This window comes from Taudactylus pleione, unplaced genomic scaffold, assembly GCF_031769625.1.
Source record: "Taudactylus pleione unplaced genomic scaffold, aTauple2 ptg000258l, whole genome shotgun sequence".
NCBI lineage: Eukaryota > Metazoa > Chordata > Amphibia > Anura > Myobatrachidae > Taudactylus > Taudactylus pleione.
Genome location: NW_028284660.1, coordinates 2,426,214 through 2,448,285, shown reverse-complemented (window position 1 = coordinate 2,448,285; position 22,072 = coordinate 2,426,214). Strand labels below are relative to the sequence as shown.

Here is a 22,072-nt window from a genome sequence, read left to right as displayed (position 1 = left end):
GGAGTTGTTGCCAACAGCAACCAATTAGACTCTACTTATCATTTACTGTATCCAGGGGAGTAGTGAGGGTGGTTCCAGTGGAGCATGAGCTACGGGCGCCAAAATGGACAGAGGGCACCATCCAGGGTTCCGGAATTCATGGGCACTACTCAGTATGATAGCCACCTGTTAGCTTTATCTTGTTTTGTTTGCTCTATATCCTAAATAAGTTACGGCTCTGAGATCTGTTTCTATATTTCATGCTCCCTCAAGCTGCCCAGATTGCCTCCCCTCCTGCCCTCCCTCCTCTGTGATCATCTTCTGTCATCTCCCCTTTCCTGGCACATTGATTACATTCTCTTCACACCTCTTTAATTCCCTCTCTTCTCTAGCCTGTGTTTGGAACTTTGCCCTGTCCACTCCTTTCTTATTGGCCTCTGACCCCTCACCCTCCTTTTCTTATTGGCTTCTGTCACCTCCCCTCTCTGATCGGCACTTTACTCTCCACTCTCCTCTTTGATCCCCTCTCTCCTTCTCTCCTCATTCATTCATTGTGCTTCAATGGACTTAAAAGTGACACATCTGAGGTAAAGTCCTAAACTTCAATTATAAGGTATTAGATTAAACAAAGTTACTGCTTTGCTATTTAAAGTAATGAGGTATTCCCAGGCATGACCACAAAGTGTTATTTGAAAGGTCTTTTAAAAAATATTAGGAGACCTGAAATAATAATAATGTTGGTAGACAGGACATGATTAGTAGTACTCACATTAATATAGGTGCAATGTATATTTACCCCACAGGCTGGCCATACCCCACTGGCACAGTTCAGTGCATGGAGGGGGCAGGTATGACATGCACTTTCCCTGGGCGCCGTGGTTCCATGCTACTCCTCTGACTGTATCTAGCACCTCCTAGAAGATAAAAGGTAGAATCTGATTGGTAGCTATGGGCAACATCTCCATTTCTAAAAACCTGCACTTTAGAAAATAAACCCCTAGGTGCAGCTCCGCTGGCTGCAGGGTGACTTCCCAGACTGTGTATGTTTTAGAAAGCGAAGGTTGTATAGACATGAGACAAAATGGGGTTTTGCTGATTGGCTGGCTTGACAGCCTTGTTACTAGGCAGATTAAGTGGGTTAAGGGGTCAGGTGGTTGTTAGCTGACCAATGCTGTGAATTGCGGGTGTGCCTGTGATTAGGGGTATAAATGAGGTGATGTGCATGTGCTCTGCCTCTTTGCTAATTCTGGAGAATTGCTGAGCATCACCCTGTGCTGCATTGTGTTCTCCTCTGTGCTTCATTTCACTCTCATTCTTTCATTCCCTCCATTTCATTCCCTCTTATCCCTTCAACTTTTTAATTTCATCCCCTTTTATCCCTTCATTCTTTACATTTCATGCCCTTCTGTCCCTTCATTCCTTTCAATTCATTCCTCCTCTCATCATGCCCCGTCCCAAGAGGTCCGCCCCCGCCAGCCGTTTAGCTGAATTTTCGCGCACACTGAGTTCAGCCCCTGTACACCCGCTCTCCACCTCCCCTTCATCCTGCCCCCCTCATTTTCCCCCCTGAGCCTTCTGCCCGGTCCTCCTGCTTCCCCTGACTTGTTTGCCTCAGCGGGGGCGAGCGCTCCCACTTCTCTCGCTGTGTCACTTGGAGCCATGCATGCCTCTGCAGCTGCGGAAGCCCCACCCCTTTGGCACCCTCTTCCCCTGCTTGCAGTAACGAGCGGGGGGCTTCTTCAATCCTCCCTGCACCAGGGTCCCCCATCCCCGTTTGAGTGGAGGGTCCGGTGGCCAATTTCCCTCCAGCGGTCATTTTGGATCCTACTTGAGTAGTGGGATCCAGCCCCTCCCTACAGCCGTGAGTTTGCTTAACAGCTGAGCAGTGTGGTAGACAGTGCACACTGCCTCCTGTGATTGTCCCCCCCCCGTTTTTAGGGCATATCCTCCGCAGCCCCCCCTTTTATGTTGGGTGCATTACCAACCAGCACTTTTGCCAGCTCCCATCTTCACTCCTCTGCCACCTTTACTTCTTGGGCCCAGCCTTCTTGGAGCCCTGGCCCTGCTCCACCCATTGTCTCTGCTTATTCCTCTGCCCCACCTTTGTCTGCTTATCCCCCGTATGTTTCCCCTTCCTTTCCTCCCAGCTATCTTTATTGGCAGCCTTCCTCTTTTTCTGGCTCTTCTCCATGGCACCCCTTCCACCCTTCTGCCCTCTTCTGATAAACACAATAATATATATATTTTTTTTTTCATAGGAATATCTTATTGTGACATTTTAAAACAGAAAAAACTATAGCCAATTACTGCAATCTCTATACATAAATAAATGAATAATGCATAATATATGTTCATATTTATTTCTGTGCAACAGTAACACCAGGAATCTCCATACTGAAGTCTGAGCCATGTGAGGATGATTGGATCAGGAATATGGGAAAATGTTACTATTTCTCTGACAACACTGATACATGGAACAACAGCCAGAGCTTCTGTGCCTCACATAATGCATCTTTGGCTCTTATTGATGATGAGAAGGAACTGGTGAGTATATGAGGGCGTCTTGTGTGAGCTGTGACTTGTAGGACACAGGGAAGTTACAGTACATTGATGTTTACAGTGTACTTTCCTGAGATTAGCAATTATTCTGACTGTACTGTATAGTACAATGTTTCATTATAATTGTATTTTTGGTTTTTACTGTTTTTAAATTAGTGATGGTGGTAAGAATACATCTGGGAACCACTACTAAAACATTCATTACATTGACAAAAAAAAAATCATCTTAATATTGTAATACTGTACTTGATATGATCTGTCTAAGCAAATATTAGAAAGAATTGCTCGTTTCGTCTGAGATTTACTTCACTGTCATTTTGCCAAATTGCCTTCTTATGGTGTTTTATGTGCATTTTGTAAATTGCGACATTGACTGGTGGCCAAACTGCTTTATTGAAAAACCTCCTGATCTGAAACCACCATATTGATTTTTACACATGGAATTAATACAAAGATGTTTCTAAATTGTCATGGACAAGAACATTTTGAAACTTGTAACCTTTAGTGTGAATCCATTGACCATTTGCCTGGCATGGTCACATCAAATGGGACCACACCAGACTGGGCTTTCCAAATGCCCAGTGGGAGGCTGCCAGAACATAATCTTCCAGTAGCCTCAAATCTTAGAGGAACCTCCCAGCAAGGTTGCCATCAGATATTGTGGGGTCCAATACTGACAAAATAAGCAGCCCCCCCCCCCCCCTGGGGGGAGGCAGAGGTGGGTGGAGCTACACTGGGGGGTGGGACATAAATTGGTGCATTTAAAAATTCTTAAACTGTGGGCTGTGGTTGTTATTATAGCATGTCAATATATCAAAGAATATATGAAACTATGCAAAAGAAAATTGTAAATTCACACACACAAAACCAGACTTAAGATATATATATATATATATATATATATATATATATATATATATATATATATATATCTTTAGTCAAATGGCTGGCACTCCACATAAATGCAAAATAAATTACTTGCCCTGGTGCCTTCCTGGAAGTTCAATAGAACACCCACTTACATATGGAGAAAGGGAAAGGCAGCACTCACAGGTCTGATGAAATGAAAGAATCAAACTTGACAGCTGTGTCTGCCTTGTTTAACGTTTCAGTCTCACATGACTTTTATCAAGAACATGGCAGACACAGTTGTCATGTTTGATTCTTTAATTTCATCAGACCTGTGAGTACCGCCTTTCCCTTTCTACACATATATATATATATATATATATATATATAAATACAGTAAATTCAGTGCGCAAATCAATCAATCAATGCATAAACACATATAATACTGTGAAAAGTTTTTTAGAATCCAATAAATAGATGGATTTTTGGAACAAAGTAAATCTGTGTTACAGACGCCAGATATAGCACAGGCCACAGGTACCACACAGGCCGGCGTCTTCCCCACGTTAAAACCCGGATCCAAGCGGGTATTGGTTTATCTGGAATTGAGAGCAAGAAAGAAGGGGCGCCACAGTGCATGAAACTGTAAAACAGATTTTATTGCAGACAGCGGACATAAAACTCGTTCAATGAATATGCATACCACAATCAGCGGTCAGATACCATCGCAAGTAATAAAAATGAAGAAGCCTGAATATCACCCGAACGTCTCCGGGGACTCCGTCGGCTATTCGACCAGTAATGGAAAGCAACGCCAAACCACGAAGTCGATGACGAAACGCGTTGGGGCGTGGTTTGGCGTTGCTTTCCATTACTGGTCGAATAGCCAACGGAGTCCCCGGAGACGTTCGGGTGATATTCAGGCTTCTTCATTTTTATTACTTGCGATGGTATCTGACCGCTGATTGTGGTACGCATATTCATTGAACGAGTTTTATGTCCGCTGTCTGCAATAAAATCTGTTTTACAGTTTCATGCACTATGTGGCGCCCCTTCTTTCTTGCTCTCAATTCCATATATATATATATATACACACACACACACACACACAGTCAGGTGCATAAATATTGGGACATTGACAGAATTTTCATATTTTGGGTTCTATTCACCACCACATTGGCTTTGAAATTAAACAAACAAGATGTGCTTTAACTGCAGACTTTCAGATTTAATTTGAGGGTAATTACATACAAATCAAGTGAACGGTGTAGGAATTACAACGGTTTCTATATGCGCCACCCACTTTTTAAGGGGCCAAAAGTAATGGGACTATCAACTCAAAAGCTATTTCATGGAGAGGTGTGGGCTATTCCCTCGTTATTTCATTATCAATTAAGCAGGTAAAAGGTCTGGAGTTGATTCTAGGCGTGACATTTGCATTTGGAATCAGTTGCTGTCGACTCTCAATATGAGATCCAAAGAGCTGTCACTATCAGTGAAGCAAGCCATCATTAGGATAAAAAATCAAAACAAACCCATCAGAGAGATAGCAAAAACATTAGGTGTGGCCAAATCAACTGTTTGGAACATTCTTAAAAAGAAAGAATGCACCGGAGAGCTCAGCAACACCAAAAGACCCGGAAGACCACGGAAAACAACTGTGGTGGATGACAGAAGAATTATTTCCCTGGTGAAGAAAAACCCCTTCACAACAGTTGGCCAAATCAAGAACACTCTCCAGGAGGTAGGTGTATATGTGTCAAAGTCAACAATCAAGAGAAGACTTCACAAGAGTGAATATAGAGGGTTCACCACAAGATGTAAACCATTGGTGAGCCACAAAAACAGGAAGACCAGATTAGAGTTTGCCAAACATCTAAAAAAGCCATTACAGTTCTGGAACAACATCCTATGGACAGATGAGACAAAGATCAACTTGTACCAGAGTGATGGGAAGAGAAGAGTATGGAGAAGGAAAGGAACTGCTCATGATCCAAAACATACCACCTCATCAGTGAAGCATGGTGGTGGTAGTGTCATGGCGTGGGCATGTATGGCTGCCAATGGAACTGGTACCCTTGTATTTATTGATGATGTGACTGCTCACAAAAGCAGCAGAATTAATTCTGAAGTGTTTCAGGCAATATTATATTCAGTAAAATGCTTCAGAACTCATTGGACGGCGCTTCACAGTGCAAATGGACAATGACCCGAAGTATACTGCAAAAGCAACCAAAGAGTTTTTTAAGGCTAAAAAGTGGAATGTTATGCAATGGCAAATTCAATCCCCTGACCAGGGCCGAAACTAGGATATCTGTCACCCGGTGCAAGGCAGCAATTTTGCGCCCCCCTCCCTTCCCGTACCTGGATTTAGTCCGCATGGAATCTGCTGAAAACGGCCATCCAAAAATGGCCGCCGCCAAGGAAGAGACAGACGCTAGAGGTCCAGTAAGGACCTCTAGCATTAGTCTCCTCTTCGGCGGTGGACATTTTTAGATGGCAGAGTCTGCATTTTCACCCCCCCGCAATTCCCTCCCGGTGCACGTGCACCTCTAGCCCCCTCCTAGTTGCGGCCCTGCCCTGACCTGAATCTGATTGAGCATGCATTTCAAATGATTAAGACAAAACTGAAGGGAAAATGCCCCAAGAACAAGCAGGAACTGAAGACATTTGCAATAGAGGCCTGGCAAAGTATCACCAGGGATGAAACCCAGCGTCTGGTAATGTCTGTGCGTTCTAGACTTCAGGCTGTAATTGCCTGCTAAGGATTTGCAACAAAGTATTAAAAAGTGAGTTAGATTTAGCATTGTTTAGTTTGTCCCATTACTTTTGGCCCCTTAAAAAGTGGGAGGCACATATAGAAACCATTGTAATTCCTAAACCGTTCACCTGATTTGGATGTAATTACCCTCAAATGAAATCTTAAAGTCTGCAGTTAAAGCACATCTTGTTTGTTTCATTTCAAAGCAATTGTGGTGGTGAATAGAGGCCAAAATATGAAAATTCTGTCAATGTCCCAATATTTATGCACCTGACTGTATATATATATATATATATATATAAAATATATCTCAAGAGATGAGCGTTTCGGAATCGGAGGAATCCGAACCGCTCTGAACAGGTGGAATCTGAGTACACCTGAACTCAAGCTCGGGTGTTCTTGCCTGACTCAGACTCCACCTCGAGGCCGAACGTCACCCGACCGATGACGGATTCTCACGAGCCTTGATTGACATTCGGCCTCGATAACGGTGCCCGGGACTCGCCGTCATTTCAAGCTTCATGCTGCGGAGAACTGAGCTCTGCATGTCGGGACTGGCGTGGGCTGATCGGAGGCTCACACCACACGCTGATGTAAGCTGCGCTTACTCTGCTGTATTAGCCTGGCCCTGTACTATCCAGAGGACTCAGTGGACATTTTTTTTTTGTGCTGTACTCTAATGTGCTTACAAGCACAGTGACTTCTTTGGTATAAGCCCTCTGTGTATAGCAGCACCGTGACTAATTGGGCCTTAGCCCACTGTATACAAGCACAGTGACTTCTTTGGTATAAGCCCTCTGTGTATAGAAGCACCATGACTAATTGGGCCTTATCCCACTGTATGCAAGTGTGACACCCTTCCCCGCTATAAGGTGACAATCACCAAGATCCCCGGTGGATTGGGTAGGTTCTGAGAATCAGGTACACTGCAATAGGGATGTTTTCTCTTTCTTCCTTGGCAGAGAGGTGAAGACAAACCAACCCCAGACCCAAGAATCACACAAGGTTAGAAAATCTCAGTATATTTAACAGGCCACGGTTCTGACTTTAGATGATGGAAAAGTTAGTCCATTTTAAACAGTAAAATGAGTCACATCTGTCATGATTGGTGTCTGCGAGTTACCTGTCTCAGGTGGTGATCGGGTTTCAACGGAGGCCGGCATGACTGGAATCACAGAGAATGTAAATAGCTCTATTTTCAAGACTTGGGTAGCAGTGAAAACTGCCTTTGATGATAAATGACAGGAACTGGAGGGACCGGACTGGGACCGGCAGGAAGACTTGTTGAATTGAACTGAAGAACTGAGAACTTGACTCTGGACAGGAACAACGTGGACTGAACTGATGATCTTGGAACTTGATTCTGGACTGGAGCAACGTGGACTGAACTGATGAGCTTGGAACTTGACTCAGGACTGGAATGTAACAATGGCTGAAGGGAAGTCAGGTAATGCTGAGACGAGGCTAACAGGGTAATCTGGAATTACTATGACAAAGGCTAGAACTCAGGTGCAGGCTGGATTGGATAATAGGGAATAAAAGGTTTCAGGAAGGAATGGGTAGGTTTAGGAATTTTAGGTTCAGGGAGGGGAGTAGGTAGGTAAAAGGGGCAGGAGTTGATCCACAGCAGGAAGCAAGGCAGGGTGACACGATGCAGGTTTACAGAGTGCCAGGGACCAACCAGGGGTAGGACTAACAGCAGAGCACAGGCCAGGTATGCTGTAACAGGACGTCTGGATGCCAGGTATTACAGTAGCAGGTTTTCGGGATGCACCAGAGGTTGCTGTCAGCAGGCTTACTGGATTGCCAGGTTTGGCTGTAACAGGTTTTCTGGAAGCACCGGGGGTTGCTGCCAGATTTACTGGATTGCCAGGTACAGCTGAAACAGGTTTTCTGGATAGCGCCAGGGATTGCTGTAGCAGGTTACAGGGACAGACTTGAATGCATGAACCATACACCACGGGAAGACGAGATGTTCAGGCCCAGAATGCTATCAGGAGAGGATATATATATATCATGGGTCTGGCAGCAATTGGTGGATACGGACAGGTGGTCTGGTAGTAGCATTCTGAGTGGTGGAAGGCACAACATGCAGAGGGAGTATTCATCTCTGCAGCTCTGAGAATCAGAACCACACCTGTGATTCCAATCAGGGCTAGCAGTGCTCACAGACAGAGGAGAGGCCAGGTGCAATAATCAGAGCAAATCCTCCAGGCAAATTACACAGATCCATGTGGAAGCTGACAGGGGTAAGTCCCAAGGCAAAAAGGTGACAACTAGACAGGGTCGTAACAACATCCATGGTACTATAGCATTTCCATAGGTAGTTAAGATAATTTACATATAACACATAACCATGTAATTACGAATCCTTAAATAAGCATTCCTCTTATACTAATAACACTTAAGCAAATCAATATATATAAATTTCACTCTGCCCTAGATACTGTAGGACTCACATGTCCTGACTTAAACCTAGTTGTTACAATATTGGTGGTGCTCATAAATTGTTACTGTGAATCTGCCCCTGGATCCATAATAGATTATACTCCTGTTTTGAATTCACTTGTAAATAACAGTCTTAAAAGGCAGTCCTTGGTGCGTTGCAAATTTACAAATATATATATATATATATATATATAGAGACATTTCCATGCAGATAATAACTTTCTGGGCCAGATGTAATCCTCAGCTATAGCTGCTAATTAAGTTTGTAGTTGTAATACTGTATTTGGTATAATTTCCACAGAATACTAATCTGCTGGCAAAGCTGGCACTGTAGTTTATGTAGGCAGAGTTCTCTGCTAAGTTTAGGGTGCAGGTGCCATTTACAGTCAGTGGAGCAGAATTCAATCACCTCTCCTGAAGTCACAAGTACAGTGACTTATTGGGCATAAGCCCTCTGTGTATACAAGCTCCGTGACTGCTTGGGACTTTGCCCTCTGTATACAAGTACAGTGACTTATTGGGCATAAGCCCTCTGTGTATACAAGCTCCGTGACTGCTTGGGACTTTGCCCTCTGTATACAAGTACAGTGACTTATTGGGCATAAGCCCTCTGTGTATACAAGCTCCGTGACTGCTTGGGACTTTGCCCTCTGTATACAAGTACAGTGACTTATTGGGCATAAGCCCTCTGTGTATACAAGCTCCGTGACTGCTTGGGACTTTGCCCTCTGTATACAAGCACTGTGACTTCTTGGGCATAAGCCCTCTGTGTATACAAGCTCCGTGACTGCTTGGGACTTAGCCCTCTGCATATAAGCACTGTGACTTCTTGGGCATAAGCCCTCTGTGTATACAAGCACCGTGACTAATTAAGCAGTAGCCCTCTGTTTTCATCAATATGGATCATGACAACCAACCGAGTGTAGGGTAGAAGCAGCAAGAAAATGCTAGCAGTGCAGCTGCTGGAACCAGTCATGATAACGATATTAGTCATTCACTATCATCTAAAGCTGATGCTCAAGGGTGTAGAGGTTTTAAAAAATTAGGGTATCCAAAATCCAAAAATCGAGATTTCACACGGGTAAACACAAAAAACCTCTAAAGGTTAATGCAGAGAAACAGAAAATTGGCAACATACCATTCGCCACATCCAGTGGCAAGGAAAGGCTCAGGCCTTGGCCTTTATTTCTTAGTGGTGGTTCTGCACCTGTCAGTGAGGCATCTTCTGTCTCTCATGACAATGAAAGACCTTTTCGCAGAAGTGTAAACAACTGAAAACCACTAAGGCAGTAGATCAAACTGTGCATTCAGAAACACAAATGTCAGAAATCCCTGAGTAGAGTCTAAGTGTGTCCATGAGTGCTATGTGTGAGCCTGACCTTTCCCAGAAGCCACCTTCCACAGTTTCTGCTAACTCTGTATTTGTGGGAATGAGCAGCATAAGTATTGCTGATGATATAGAAATTGAGGATGCCAACATGTAATTACAAGAGGATGAGGGGGATATTTCTGTAGCTGAAGCTGGCACTAATGAGGAAATTGAGGATGAGGATGTTGTTTGTGTAAGTCATGCACTGGTGGAAGCAGCTCTTAGCCATTATAAGAAGAAGGCCACTGTCATGCCTGGAATTAGGACCAACAAATCCACCTCTTATGTCTGGAATTATTTTGACCCAAATCCTGACAACATTAGTCAAGCCATATGTAGCCGTTGTGGAACCACAGTAAGTAGAGGGAGGTTAAGCATCTAGGAACCTCCACGCTATTACATCCTCTGCAGAGAGCTCATGACAAACATTTTATAATATCAGAAACTGGTGCTAAAAAAATAACAACAAGCAGTCCAGCATCAGCTAGCTCCATTCTCTCTACTAGATCCCAGCATCTGCAATCTCCACCGCTAAAGCCTTCATCCTCAATATCCTCAGTAATGATCAGAGGTAGTCCAGAATCCAATTTACTAGGTGACTCATTCCCTTTCCAGGACTCCTCACAAGAATCCTTGAGCGCTACGCCTGCTGCTGCTGTTAGGGATGGATCTTCATCCCAGAAGTGGACCAAGAAGACTATGAGTAGTAGTTTAACAAAATAATTCATTGTTAAACAATCCTTTGCAAGGGGAAACAAGTATGACAGCTCTCACCCAGTCGCACAGCGGATCACTGACACAATGACAGCTATGCTAGTATTAGATCTGCTTCCAATATCTGCAATTAATGCAGTGGGTTTTACACAGTTAATTGAGGTCCTGTGTCCCCGGTACCAAATTCCATCTCTGTTTCATTTTAACCGAAAAGCCATTCCTCGGCTGTACCAGGACGTTAAAAAGAACCTAATTAATGCCCTACAAAATGCCATTGTAACAACGGTCCACTTAACCACAGATATGTGGACAAGTGGTAGTGGGCAATCTAAAGATTACATGACTGTGACAGCCCACTGGGTGAGTGAATCGCCTTCAGCAGCAGCAGAAGCAGTATCTAACAAGCAATGCCAGCTCATTCAGAGCTGGCATTCCGCTGACAACTTCTTAGAAAAACTAAGAGATGTCATAGAAACATGGCTTACTCCACTTGGACTCTCCTCAGAATTTGTGATTTCTGACAACACTACAAATATAGTGAAAATAATTACAGCTGGGTGAATTTCAACACATCCCCTGTTTTGCTCACACAATCAACTTAGAGGTGCAGGGTTTTTTCAAAAATGACAGGGGCATTCAGGAGATGCTGTCTGTGACCCGAAAAATTTGGGACATATTAGGTATTCAGCAACAGCTTGCAGGAGATTGCAGCACCTGCAAGAACACTTTAATTTGCCCTACCATCAACTGAAGCAAGAGGTGGTAACAAGGTGCAAATCAACCCTTTATATGCTTCAGCGGATGGATGAACAACAAAAAGCAATCCATAGCTATATGACAAGCCATGACATTGGGAGAGGAGGGGGAATGTACCTTAACCCAACACAGTGGAGAGAACTTTCTGTCTTGTGCAAGGTGCTCAAACCATTTGAAATAGCCACATGTGAAGTGAGAGCTGACACTGCTAGCTTGAGTCTGGTGATTCCCCTGATTAGGCTTTTGGAAAATTAGCTGTAGAAATTGAAGGAGGAGTTAAACAAAGCTAATCTGGAAAGTATGCCGGACTTGTAGATCAAGTCCTTTATTCGCTTCGCCAAGATCCATAGGTGGCCATGATCTTGAAATATGATCACTACAGTTTAGCAACCATGCTTGATCCTAGGTTTAAGTCGTATGCTGTGTCTTTCTTTACAACTAACCCAGATATTAAATATGCAAAGAGCTACTGGTGAGCAAGTTGGCAAGTGTCGCAAGCACTACGACTTCTCCTCCTTCATTTCTTTGGCAGCAGCCAGAAAAAAAACAGCTTTCCCAAAAGACCCAGTGGTGATGCAAATAAGTCAACCATACATTTTGACATCTGGTTGGGTCTAAAAGAATTGCCCAACATTAGTGACACCTCTACCATAACTCCATCTGATGTGATCACCATCAAAAGAATGGTGGAGGATTATTTTCATGACACCATATAAATAGGCATGTCACAGAGTCCCCTTCGAGTATTGGAAGGAAAAAAAGGAAATTTGGAGGCTCTTGTATGAACTGGCTTTGCATTACTTAAGCTGCCCACCCTCCAGTGTGTACTCCGAGAGAGTTTTTAGCACAGCTGGGAACCTTGTGAGCGAACGGCATAGGATGCTCCTTCCTCAAAATGTGGAAAAGATGATGTTCATCAAAATGAACTGGAAATTCCATGAGGAAGACCTTTCCCGGCAATTACGTGACAGTACAGAGTCTTCTGTAATGGTGGATTCTACTGGGGATTAATTAATATTGTGTGAGGATGATGTACACACTGAGTAAGGATGGTAATGACAATGACATCTGCCACTGTAGAGCTGTTGCCTTAAGACAATTTGTAGCTTGTGGGGGCCCAAACAAACCATGCACTTCAACCACAAAAGTGGCAGTCCCTGTCGCTGAAGTGCTTGATTTTTAGTGTGTACATGTCTTTTTAATATCCAACATATGGGTGGGTGGGAGAGCCCAAGAACTATGTTCTTTAAACTGTGGTGTCTGTACCACTGCGCTGCTGCCCTGTCGCCTTAGTAACCAGTCAGCTCACTGCAACCTTTGGCCAATAATGGTGAAAACAATATTACAAGCTGTCAGGTGGTCTAAATTGACTGGAAATGTTATTGAGGTTAATAATACTCTAGGAACAAAAAAAAAGAACAAATAATGTGATTTTAGCTCTTTTCTGTAAATGTTTGTAAAAAATCCAAATCCAGATCCAAAGTCAGTCACGGCAGTTTTGGCAAATCCAAATCCAGATGACAAATTGCAGCAAAAAATGGTCAAGCGCACATCCCTAAAATAAAATAATAAAAAAATATGTATATGTATATATATTATATATATATATATATTAGGGGTGAGCGGGTTCGGATTTCTGAAATCCGAACCCCCCCGAGCCCCCCCAATCCGAGGCCGATCCGAGTCAGGCTCGACTTTTCCCGCCTGACTCGGATCTGAAATCGAGGCAAAACGTCATCATCCCGCCTTCCGAGTCTCGCGGGTTTTGGATCCTATAAAAAGTACCTGCATCGGCACCATTTTCTCACTCGGCTGTGGACAGTGAAGAGGGAGGGTTGGAGTTAGGGCTGGCTGGGCTGTGTAGTGTAGTGTAGTGCAGAGTAGTGTTGTGCTGTGCTGTGCTGCGCTGTGCTGCTGTTGTCCACTACTTCAAAGTCCATAGGGGCTGGCTGTGTTGTGCTGTGCTGCTGTTGTTAATAGGGGCTGTGTCCACTACTTCAAAGTCCATAGGGTCTGGCTGGACTGTGTTGTGCAGTCAGTTCTCCATAGGGGCTGTGTCCACTCCAAAGTCCTGTGCAGAGCTAAAAAAATAATATTTTTTGTGTGTTTGTGAATTGTGTGCGCAGTAGCCGCACGTGCATCAACAAAGTAGTGCCAGGCGTGCGCCTGTGTCATAAGTAAAGGGCCGGCTGGCTTGACCGTTAAAGGGTGCTGTAACCCCCAAAGTACACTCCAGTCCAAAAAAATAATAATTTTCTGTGTTTGTGAATTGTGTGCACTGTGGCTGCACGTGCATCAACAAAGGAGCAGCGCCAAGCGTGCGCCTGTGTCCCATAAGTAAAGAGCCGGCTGGCTCATTTCTTAAAGGGTGGTGTAACCCACAAAGTGCACTACTCTCCAGCAAAAATAAATAAATATTTTCTGTGCTTGTGTGCACTTTAGCCGCACGTATATATCAATATAACATAAATGGAGGACCAAACTTTCTCCGATAAAAATAAAATAGGGAAAGATCAAGAACCACCTCCTCCTAGTGCTGTTGCTGCTGCTGGGAGTTGTTCATCATCCCAGAGAGGAAGTAGGAACATCACTACTTTTACTAAACAATTGACCCTCCAACAGTCCCTAGCGATGAGGATGAAGTACGACAGCAGTCATCCTGAAGCAAAATGTATAACTGAGGCCTTGATTGCTATGTTGGTGTTAGACGTGCATCCGGTATCTGCCATTAGTGCAGTGGGATTTAGACAATTGATGGAGGTAGTGTGTCCCCGGTTCCAAATCCCGTCTAGATTCCACCTGCATCCTCAAAGCAGCAGCGACAAGCGTGCGTCTGTCTGTTAAAGGGTGGTGACACACTCAAAGTGTGCTACACAAACAATAAAAATATTGTTCTTTTTTTTTCTGTCTTTGTGAAATGTGTGGGCTGTAGCCGCACCTGCATCCTTAAAGCAGCAGCGACAAGCGTGCGTCTGTCTGTTAAAGGGTGGTGACACCCTCAAAGTGTGCTACACAAACAATAAAAATATTGTTCTTTTTTTTTCTGTCTTTGTGAAATGTGTGGGCTGTAGCCGCACCTGCATCCTTAAAGCAGCAGCGACAAGCGTGCATCTGTCTGTTAAAGGGTGGTGACACCCTCAAAGTGTGCTACACAAACAATAAAAATATTGTTCTTTTTTTCTGTCTTTGTGAAATGTGTGGGCTGTAGCCGCACCTGCATCCTTAAAGCAGCAGCGACAAGCGTGCGTCTGTCTGTTAAAGGGTGGTGACACCCTCAAAGTGTGCTACACAAACAATAAAAATATTCTTCTTTTTTTTCTGTCTTTGTGAATTGTGTGGGCTGTAGCTGCACTTGCATCCTCAAAGCAGCAGCGACAAGCGTGCGTCTGTCTGTTAAAGGGTGGTGACACCCTCAAAGTGTGCTACACAAACAATAAAAATATTCTTCTTTTTTCTGTCTTTGTGAATTGTGTGGGCTGTAGCCGCACTTGCATCCTCAAAGCAGCAGCGACAAGCGTGCGTCTGTCTGTTAAAGGATTACATCGGTGACAGCATCCAAGTAGGCATGTCAGACAGTCCGTACCTGTACTGGCAGGAAAAAGAAGCAATTTGGAGGTCCCTGTACAAACTGGCTCTATTTTACCTGAGTTGCCCCCCCTCCAGTGTGTACTCCGAAAGAGTGTTTAGTGCAGCCGGGAACCTTGTCAGCGAAAGGCATAGGAGGTTGCTTCCACAAAATGTGGAGAAGATGATGTTCATAAAATGAATTATCAACTCTTCCAGGGAGACCAGCCTCCAGAACGTACAGAGGGACCTGTGGTTGTGGATTCCAGCGGGGACGAATTAATACTCTGTGAGGATGAGGATGTACACAACACTGAAGAGGGTGAGGAATCGGTGGATGAGGAGGATGAGGATGACATCTTGCCTCCGTAGAGCCAGTTTGTGCAGGGACAGATTAATTGCCAGCTTGTTTAGTGGGGGCCCAAACGAACCAATCATTTCAGCCACAGTCGTGTGGCAGACCCTGGCACTGAAATGTTTGGTTTGTTAAAGTGTGCATGTCCTATTTATACAACATAAGGGTGGGTGGGAGGGCCCAAGGACAATTCCATCTTGCACCTCTTTTTTTTCTTTGCATTATGTATAGTTTGGGGCCTAGTTTTTCAAACTGCCATCCTGTCTGCCACTGCAGTGCCACTCCTAGATGGACCACGTGTTTGTGCCGCCCACTCGTATCTCTTAGCATAGTCATCCAGCTACCTCGATGCAACCTTTTGGACATAAAAACACTATTGTGAGGTGTGAGGTGTTCAGAATAGACTGGACATGAGTGGAAATTAAGGTTATTGAGGTTAATAATAGCATAGGAGCAGAAAAACCCACAAATTCTGTGATTTTAGCTGTTTTTATGCTTTTTTTCAAAAAAATACAGATCCAAAACACAAAACCCAGAACCCAAAACATGGAAGGGTGGTTTTGGCAAAACCAATCCAGATCCAAAACACGAAGAAAGATCCAGATCCAAAACCAAAACACAAAACACGAAAAGTGGCCGGTGCACACCCCTAATATATATATATATATATATATATATATATATATATATATATATATTGTTGTACTACATCCTATTGTTATAATGTTTTTTCAAGAAATAGAGACTCACATAAAGTTTGTTTTATCTTTCACACTAAAATTTTGGTCTCCCATGTTTGGATCTTAATTTTGATAGAAACCATTATTAGATGTTAATTAAGGATAATAATACACACTGAAAACCTAATTCAATATATAATTAAATATTAGATCTAGTTTAGAGTACTTTTTATATATATAATTTTAAACAATGTTAGAACATACTAGTAAGATATTACTTCCACTTCAAAGTATTTATATATGATTTTAAGCAATGTTTTTAACACACTAATAAGAAGGTTACTTTCAAAAATATCTTCCTTAATTACTTGCTCCTGTGCAAATCCCAGACTTTTCTTATGCTACTTTAACCTAATATTAAAATTATCCAATATTAGATTAATGATATAATAGGGCTAGTTTAGCCAACAGAAAATAGTGATTACGTTCAGAAGAATAGTTCTCCACCCTTGTGAATCTGGAAGTAAATGACCGGCATTGTCCTGATGCTCCCTTTTATACCTAACAGTCTATTACATCACTTCCTTTATTGAAGTAATCCATCTTATTTCTAATACCACTTAAATTATATATTTTTTTTGTGATTATTTAAACAATTAGTGTATAAAGTGACATTAACCTTAAATGTAATTTAACTTTCATTTATTAATATAGAATTCGTCAATTTGTTTAATTGTGTTCCAATTATATCTTTAAATGTATTCCAACCCTCTATTTGAGATTCTAAGTGATTGTGATTATTCACCAATCTGTGTATATACCTCCTTGTATGGAACGCATCACTATGTATAGTTCCTAGCTTTGGAATGCACCGTAATAAGTGTTCACATTGCTCGTCACAACGTATACACATCCGTCCATCAAATGGGTATAACTTCCTAGTGTCCAACAGTGTGCATCAACCCATGGAATGCATGGTTCCATTCTGGGATGACTTCCTGTATGTTCCATCCCTGGAGTATATCTGTGGAACGCACAGCCACATTAATTATCTATGTGTGTATGTTGTTCTATTGTTCATGGAACACACAACCATTTTTATACGTGTGTACGCAATCAAGTTACCTGACTCCTATCTATGGCCATCCATTTTAATTTATTTTATACCTTGTCTCCAATTACACTCATTGACACCACAAATAACCAATATTTTACAATATTCTACATATCCAAATCCTCATAATAAAAATAATAATAATAAAGTCTTCATGATGATTAATACATAAATACATATACAGTATAACCTATCTTTTTACAGATTTCAATAGCCAATCGTATCACAATCGTTTAAAAAAAGTAAAATTAATAGGTTTACATATATGTAATATTTATCATAACATAACTTATAGAGATGATTATCATTTTATTATTTTTATAATGAATGACAAAAACTTACAAGAAAAAGCTATATCCATAACCTAATTCGACCCCACAATATCCAACCCTCTTTATCATATATAAGAATTACTGGAAAGAGACTATATCTATATCTTTGTTAAGTCCTTTAGGTATCAGATATTGTAACATATATATCCAATAAGACTCTCTTCTTGCTAATGCTAAATCCCTATTACTTATCCTTTGATCTTCTTTTACACATTCAAGAACAATGGATTTCAAACCTCTATCATCGGAGTTGTGAACTTCCAAATAATGCCTAGGTAAACTGAGTCAATACCTTGTTTTTAATATTTCTTAGGTGTTCCTGTATTCTTATCTTCAAAATTCTCTTCATTTTACCTACATAATACAGATCTGCAGGTAATTCGATAAATAACATACTTAGAATTACAAGTGCTTCTTTTTACATATGTTTACAGCATATACATTTGTTACAGGGATAGCTGCCAATTGTCTTAGTTATAAAGTCTAGTCCAATGGAGTGAGAATGTAATTTTCCCTTTGATTCATTGGAGCTAAAATGCTTTTAAAATTGGCTGCTTTTCTAAATTAAACATCAGAAAAAAAAATAATAATAATAAAAAAAAATATATATATATATATATATATATATATATATATATATATATATATATATTAGGGGTGTGCACCGGCCACTTTTCGTGTTTTGGTTTTGGATCTGGATCTTTCTTCGTGTTTTGGATCTGGATTGGTTTTGCCAAAACCACCCTTCCGTGTTTTGGGTTCTGGGTTTTGTGTTTTGGATCTGTATTTTTTTGAAAAAAAGCATAAAAACAGCTAAAATCACAGAATTTGTAGGTTTTTCTGCTCCTATGCTATTATTAACCTCAATAACCTTAATTTTCACTCATTTCCAGTCTATTCTGAACACCTCACACCTCACAATAGTGTTTTTATGTCCAAAAGGTTGCACCGAGTTAGCTGGATGACTATGCTAAGCGACACGAGTGGGCGGCACAAACACGTGACCCATCTAGGCATGATACTGCAGTGGCAGACAGGATTGCAGTTTGAAAAACTAGGCCCCAAACTGTACATAATGCAAAGAAAAAAAGAGGAGCAAGATGGAATTGTCCTTGGGCCCTCCCACCCACCCTTATATTGTATAAACAGGACATGCACACTTTAACAAACCAATCATTTCAGCGCCAGGGTCTGCCACACAACTGTGGCTGAAATTATTGGTTCGTTTGGGCCCCCACAAAACAAGCTGGCAATTAATCTGTCCCTGCACAAACTGGCTCTACGGAGGCAAGATGTCATCCTCATCCTCCTCATCCACCGATTCCTCACCCTCTTCAGTGTGTACATCCTCATCCTCACAAAGTATTAACTCGTCCCCGCTTGAATCCACCACCACAGGTCCCTCTGTATGTTCTGGAGGCTGGTCTCCCTGGAAGAGCTGATAATTCATTTTGATGAACATCATCTTCTCCACATTCTGTGGAAGCAACCTCCTACGCCTTTCGCTGACAAGGTTCCCGGCTGCACTAAACACTCTTTCGGAGTACACACTGGAGGGGGGGCAACTCAGGTAAAATAGAGCCAGTTTGTACAGCGGCCTCCAAATTACTTCTTTTTCCTGCCAGTACAGGTATGGACTGTCTGACATGCCTATGTGGATGCTGTCACCGATGTAATCCTCCACCATTCTGTCAATGGTGACAGTATCATATGCAGTGACAGTAGACATGTCAGAAATTGTTGCCAGGTCCTTCAGTCCGGACCAGATGTCCAAACTTGGTCCTGCCTGCCCTGCATCACCGCCAGCGGGTTGCTTAGGATACCTACGTTTTTTCCTGGCAGGCCCAGTTGCGGGAGAAAATGAAGAAGGAGCCGTTGACGTGTCACGTTCCGCTTCAGCTGACAGTGTGTTCACCAGCAGGTCTTTGCACCTCTGCAGGCTTGTGTCGGCCGGAAAGAGAGACACCACATAGGCTTTACACCTAGGATCGAGCACGGTGGCCAAAATGTAGTGGTCTGATTTCAACAGATTGACCACCCTTGAATCCTGGCAAAGCGAATGAAGGGCTTCATCCACAAGTCCCACATGCCTAGCGGAATCGCTCCGTCTTAGCTCCTCCTTCACTTTCTCCAGCTGCTTCTGCAAAAGCCTGATGAGGGGAATGACCTGACTCAAGCTGGCAGTGTCTGAACTGACTTCACGTGTGGCAAGTTCGAAGGGCTGGAGAACCTTGCACAACACGGAAATCATTCTCCACTGCGCTTGAGTCAGGTGCATACCCCCTCCTTTGCCTATGTCATAGGTGGATGTATAGGCTTGTATGGCCTTTTGCTGCTCCTCCATCCTCTGAAGCATATAGAGGGTTGAGTTCCACCGCGTCACAACCTCTTGCTTCAGGTGATGGCGGGGCAGGTTCAAGAGTGTTTGCTGGCACTCCAGTCTTCGGCACGCAGTCGCTGAATGGCGAAAGTGGCCCGAAATTTTTCGGGCCACCCAAAGCATCTCCTGCACGCCCCTGTCGCTTTTCAGAAAATTCTGCACCACCAAGTTTATTGTGTGAGCAAAACATGGGACGTGCTGGAATTTGCCCAGATGTAATGCCCGCACAATATTGGTGGCATTGTCAGATATCACAAATCCCCAGGAGAGTCTAAGTGGGGTAAGCCACTGGGCGATGATTTCCCTCAGTTTCTCTAAGAGGTTGTCGGCGGTGTGCCTCTTACTGAAACCGGTGATACACAGCGTAGCCTACCTTGTAACGAGCTGGCGTTTCTGAGATGCTGCTACTGGTGACGCTGCTGCTGTTGCTGCGTAAGGTGATACATCTACCCAGTGGGCTGTCACAGTCATATAGTCCTTAGTCTGCCCTGTTCCACTTGTCCACATGTCCGTGGTTAAGTGGACATTGTGTACAACGGCATTTTTCAGGACACTGAGGACACTTTTTCTGACGTTTCTGTACAGTCTCAGTATCGCCTGCCTAGTGAAGTGGAATCTAGACGGGATTTGGAACCGGGGACACACTACCTCCATCAATTGTCTAAATCCCACTGCACTAATGGCGGATACCGGACGCACGTCTAATACCAACATAGCAGTCAAGGCCTCAGTTATACGTTTTGCTTCAGGATGACTGCTGTCGTACTTCATCCTCCTCGCTAAGGACTGTTGGAGGGTCAATTGTTTAGTAAAAGTAGTGGTGTTCCTACTTCCTCTCTAGGATGATGAACGACTCCCAGCAGCAGCAACAGCAGCAGCGGCAGCAGTAGGCGTAGCAATGCAGGATCCTCCGGAGGAATCCCGGATAGGAGAGTCTGTCATGCCAGTGACATGGCCTGCAGGACTACTTCCGATCCTGACTAAGGAGGAAATTGATGAGGAGGGAGTTGACGGTGTGGTTTGCAGGCGCTTGGATACAACAGGACAACGGGATTTAGGTGTCCCTGGACTGCTTACGGTCTTAGCCAAAGTTTCTGAACTTGACAGTAACTTTTTATGAACGCGCTGCAGGTGCCGTATAAGGGAGGATGTTCCTAGGTGGTTGACGTCCCTACCCCTACTTATTTCACCTTTACATATGGTACATATGGCAAGACAGTTGTTGTCTGGATTTGGATAGAAATATTGCCAGACCAAAGAGGTGGAATGTTTGGTCTTCTGCCCAGGCATGACCGTGATGGGCTTTTTCATCCCACGGACAACAACTGTCTCCCCTGGAGCCTGATTTAAACAAACCACATCACCATCAGAATCCTCCTCGCCAACTTCCTCCTCAGCGCCAGCTACACCAGTATCCTCATCCTGTTGTACTTCAACAGTGACATCTTCAATTTGCATATCAGCAAGTGGACTGTGGGTGCTCCTTTCAGCACTTGCAGGGGGCGTGCAAATGGTGGAAAGAGCCACCTCTTCCCATCCAGTGCTGGGAAGGTCAGGCATCGCAACCGCCACCACACTTGGACTCTCCTTGGGGATTTGTGATATCTTCTTAGAAAGCACAGTTCTTCGCTGTGCTTTTGCCAGCTTAACTCTTTTGATTTTTTTAGTGGGAGGAGGGCTTCCATCGTCATGTGAAGCTGAACCACTAGTCATGAACATACTAGGGATCGACCTTAGCCATTCCTTGCCACTCCGTGTCGTAAATGGCATATTGGCAAGTTTACGTTTCTCTTCAGCTGATTTAATTGTCTTTTTCAAGGTCATTTTCCTGAACTTTGCCTTTTGGGATTGTATGTGCCCTCTACTATGACATTGGGCATCGGCCTTGGCAGACGACGTTGATGGCATGTTATCGTCTATGTCATGACTAGTGGCAGCAGCTTCAGCACTAGGAGGAAGTGGTTCTTGATCTTTCTCTATTTTATTTTTATCGGAGAAAGTTTGGTCCTCCATTTATGTTATATCGATTTGATATATTCGTGCGGCTAAACACAGAAATAATTTTTTTTTTGGTTTGGACTGGAGTGTACTTTGGGGGTTACAGCACCCTTTAACGGTCAAGCCAGCCGGCCCTTTACTTATGACACAGGCGCACGCTTGGCACTACTTTGTTGATGCACATGCGGCTACTGCGCACACAATTCACAAACAC

General features: G+C 43.2%; 1 protein-coding gene across 1 annotated transcript in view; it reads left to right on the top strand.

The window, feature by feature from the left end:
- LOC148514810 (C-type lectin domain family 2 member A-like) overlaps nt 1-22,072 on the top strand; it is a 94,092-nt gene that overhangs the window by 60,266 nt on the left and 11,754 nt on the right. The window contains exon 7 of the mRNA XM_088480936.1: nt 2,354-2,523. Within this exon, the coding sequence (XP_088337062.1) occupies nt 2,354-2,523 (170 nt within the window). The remainder of the gene's footprint in view (nt 1-2,353; nt 2,524-22,072) is intronic.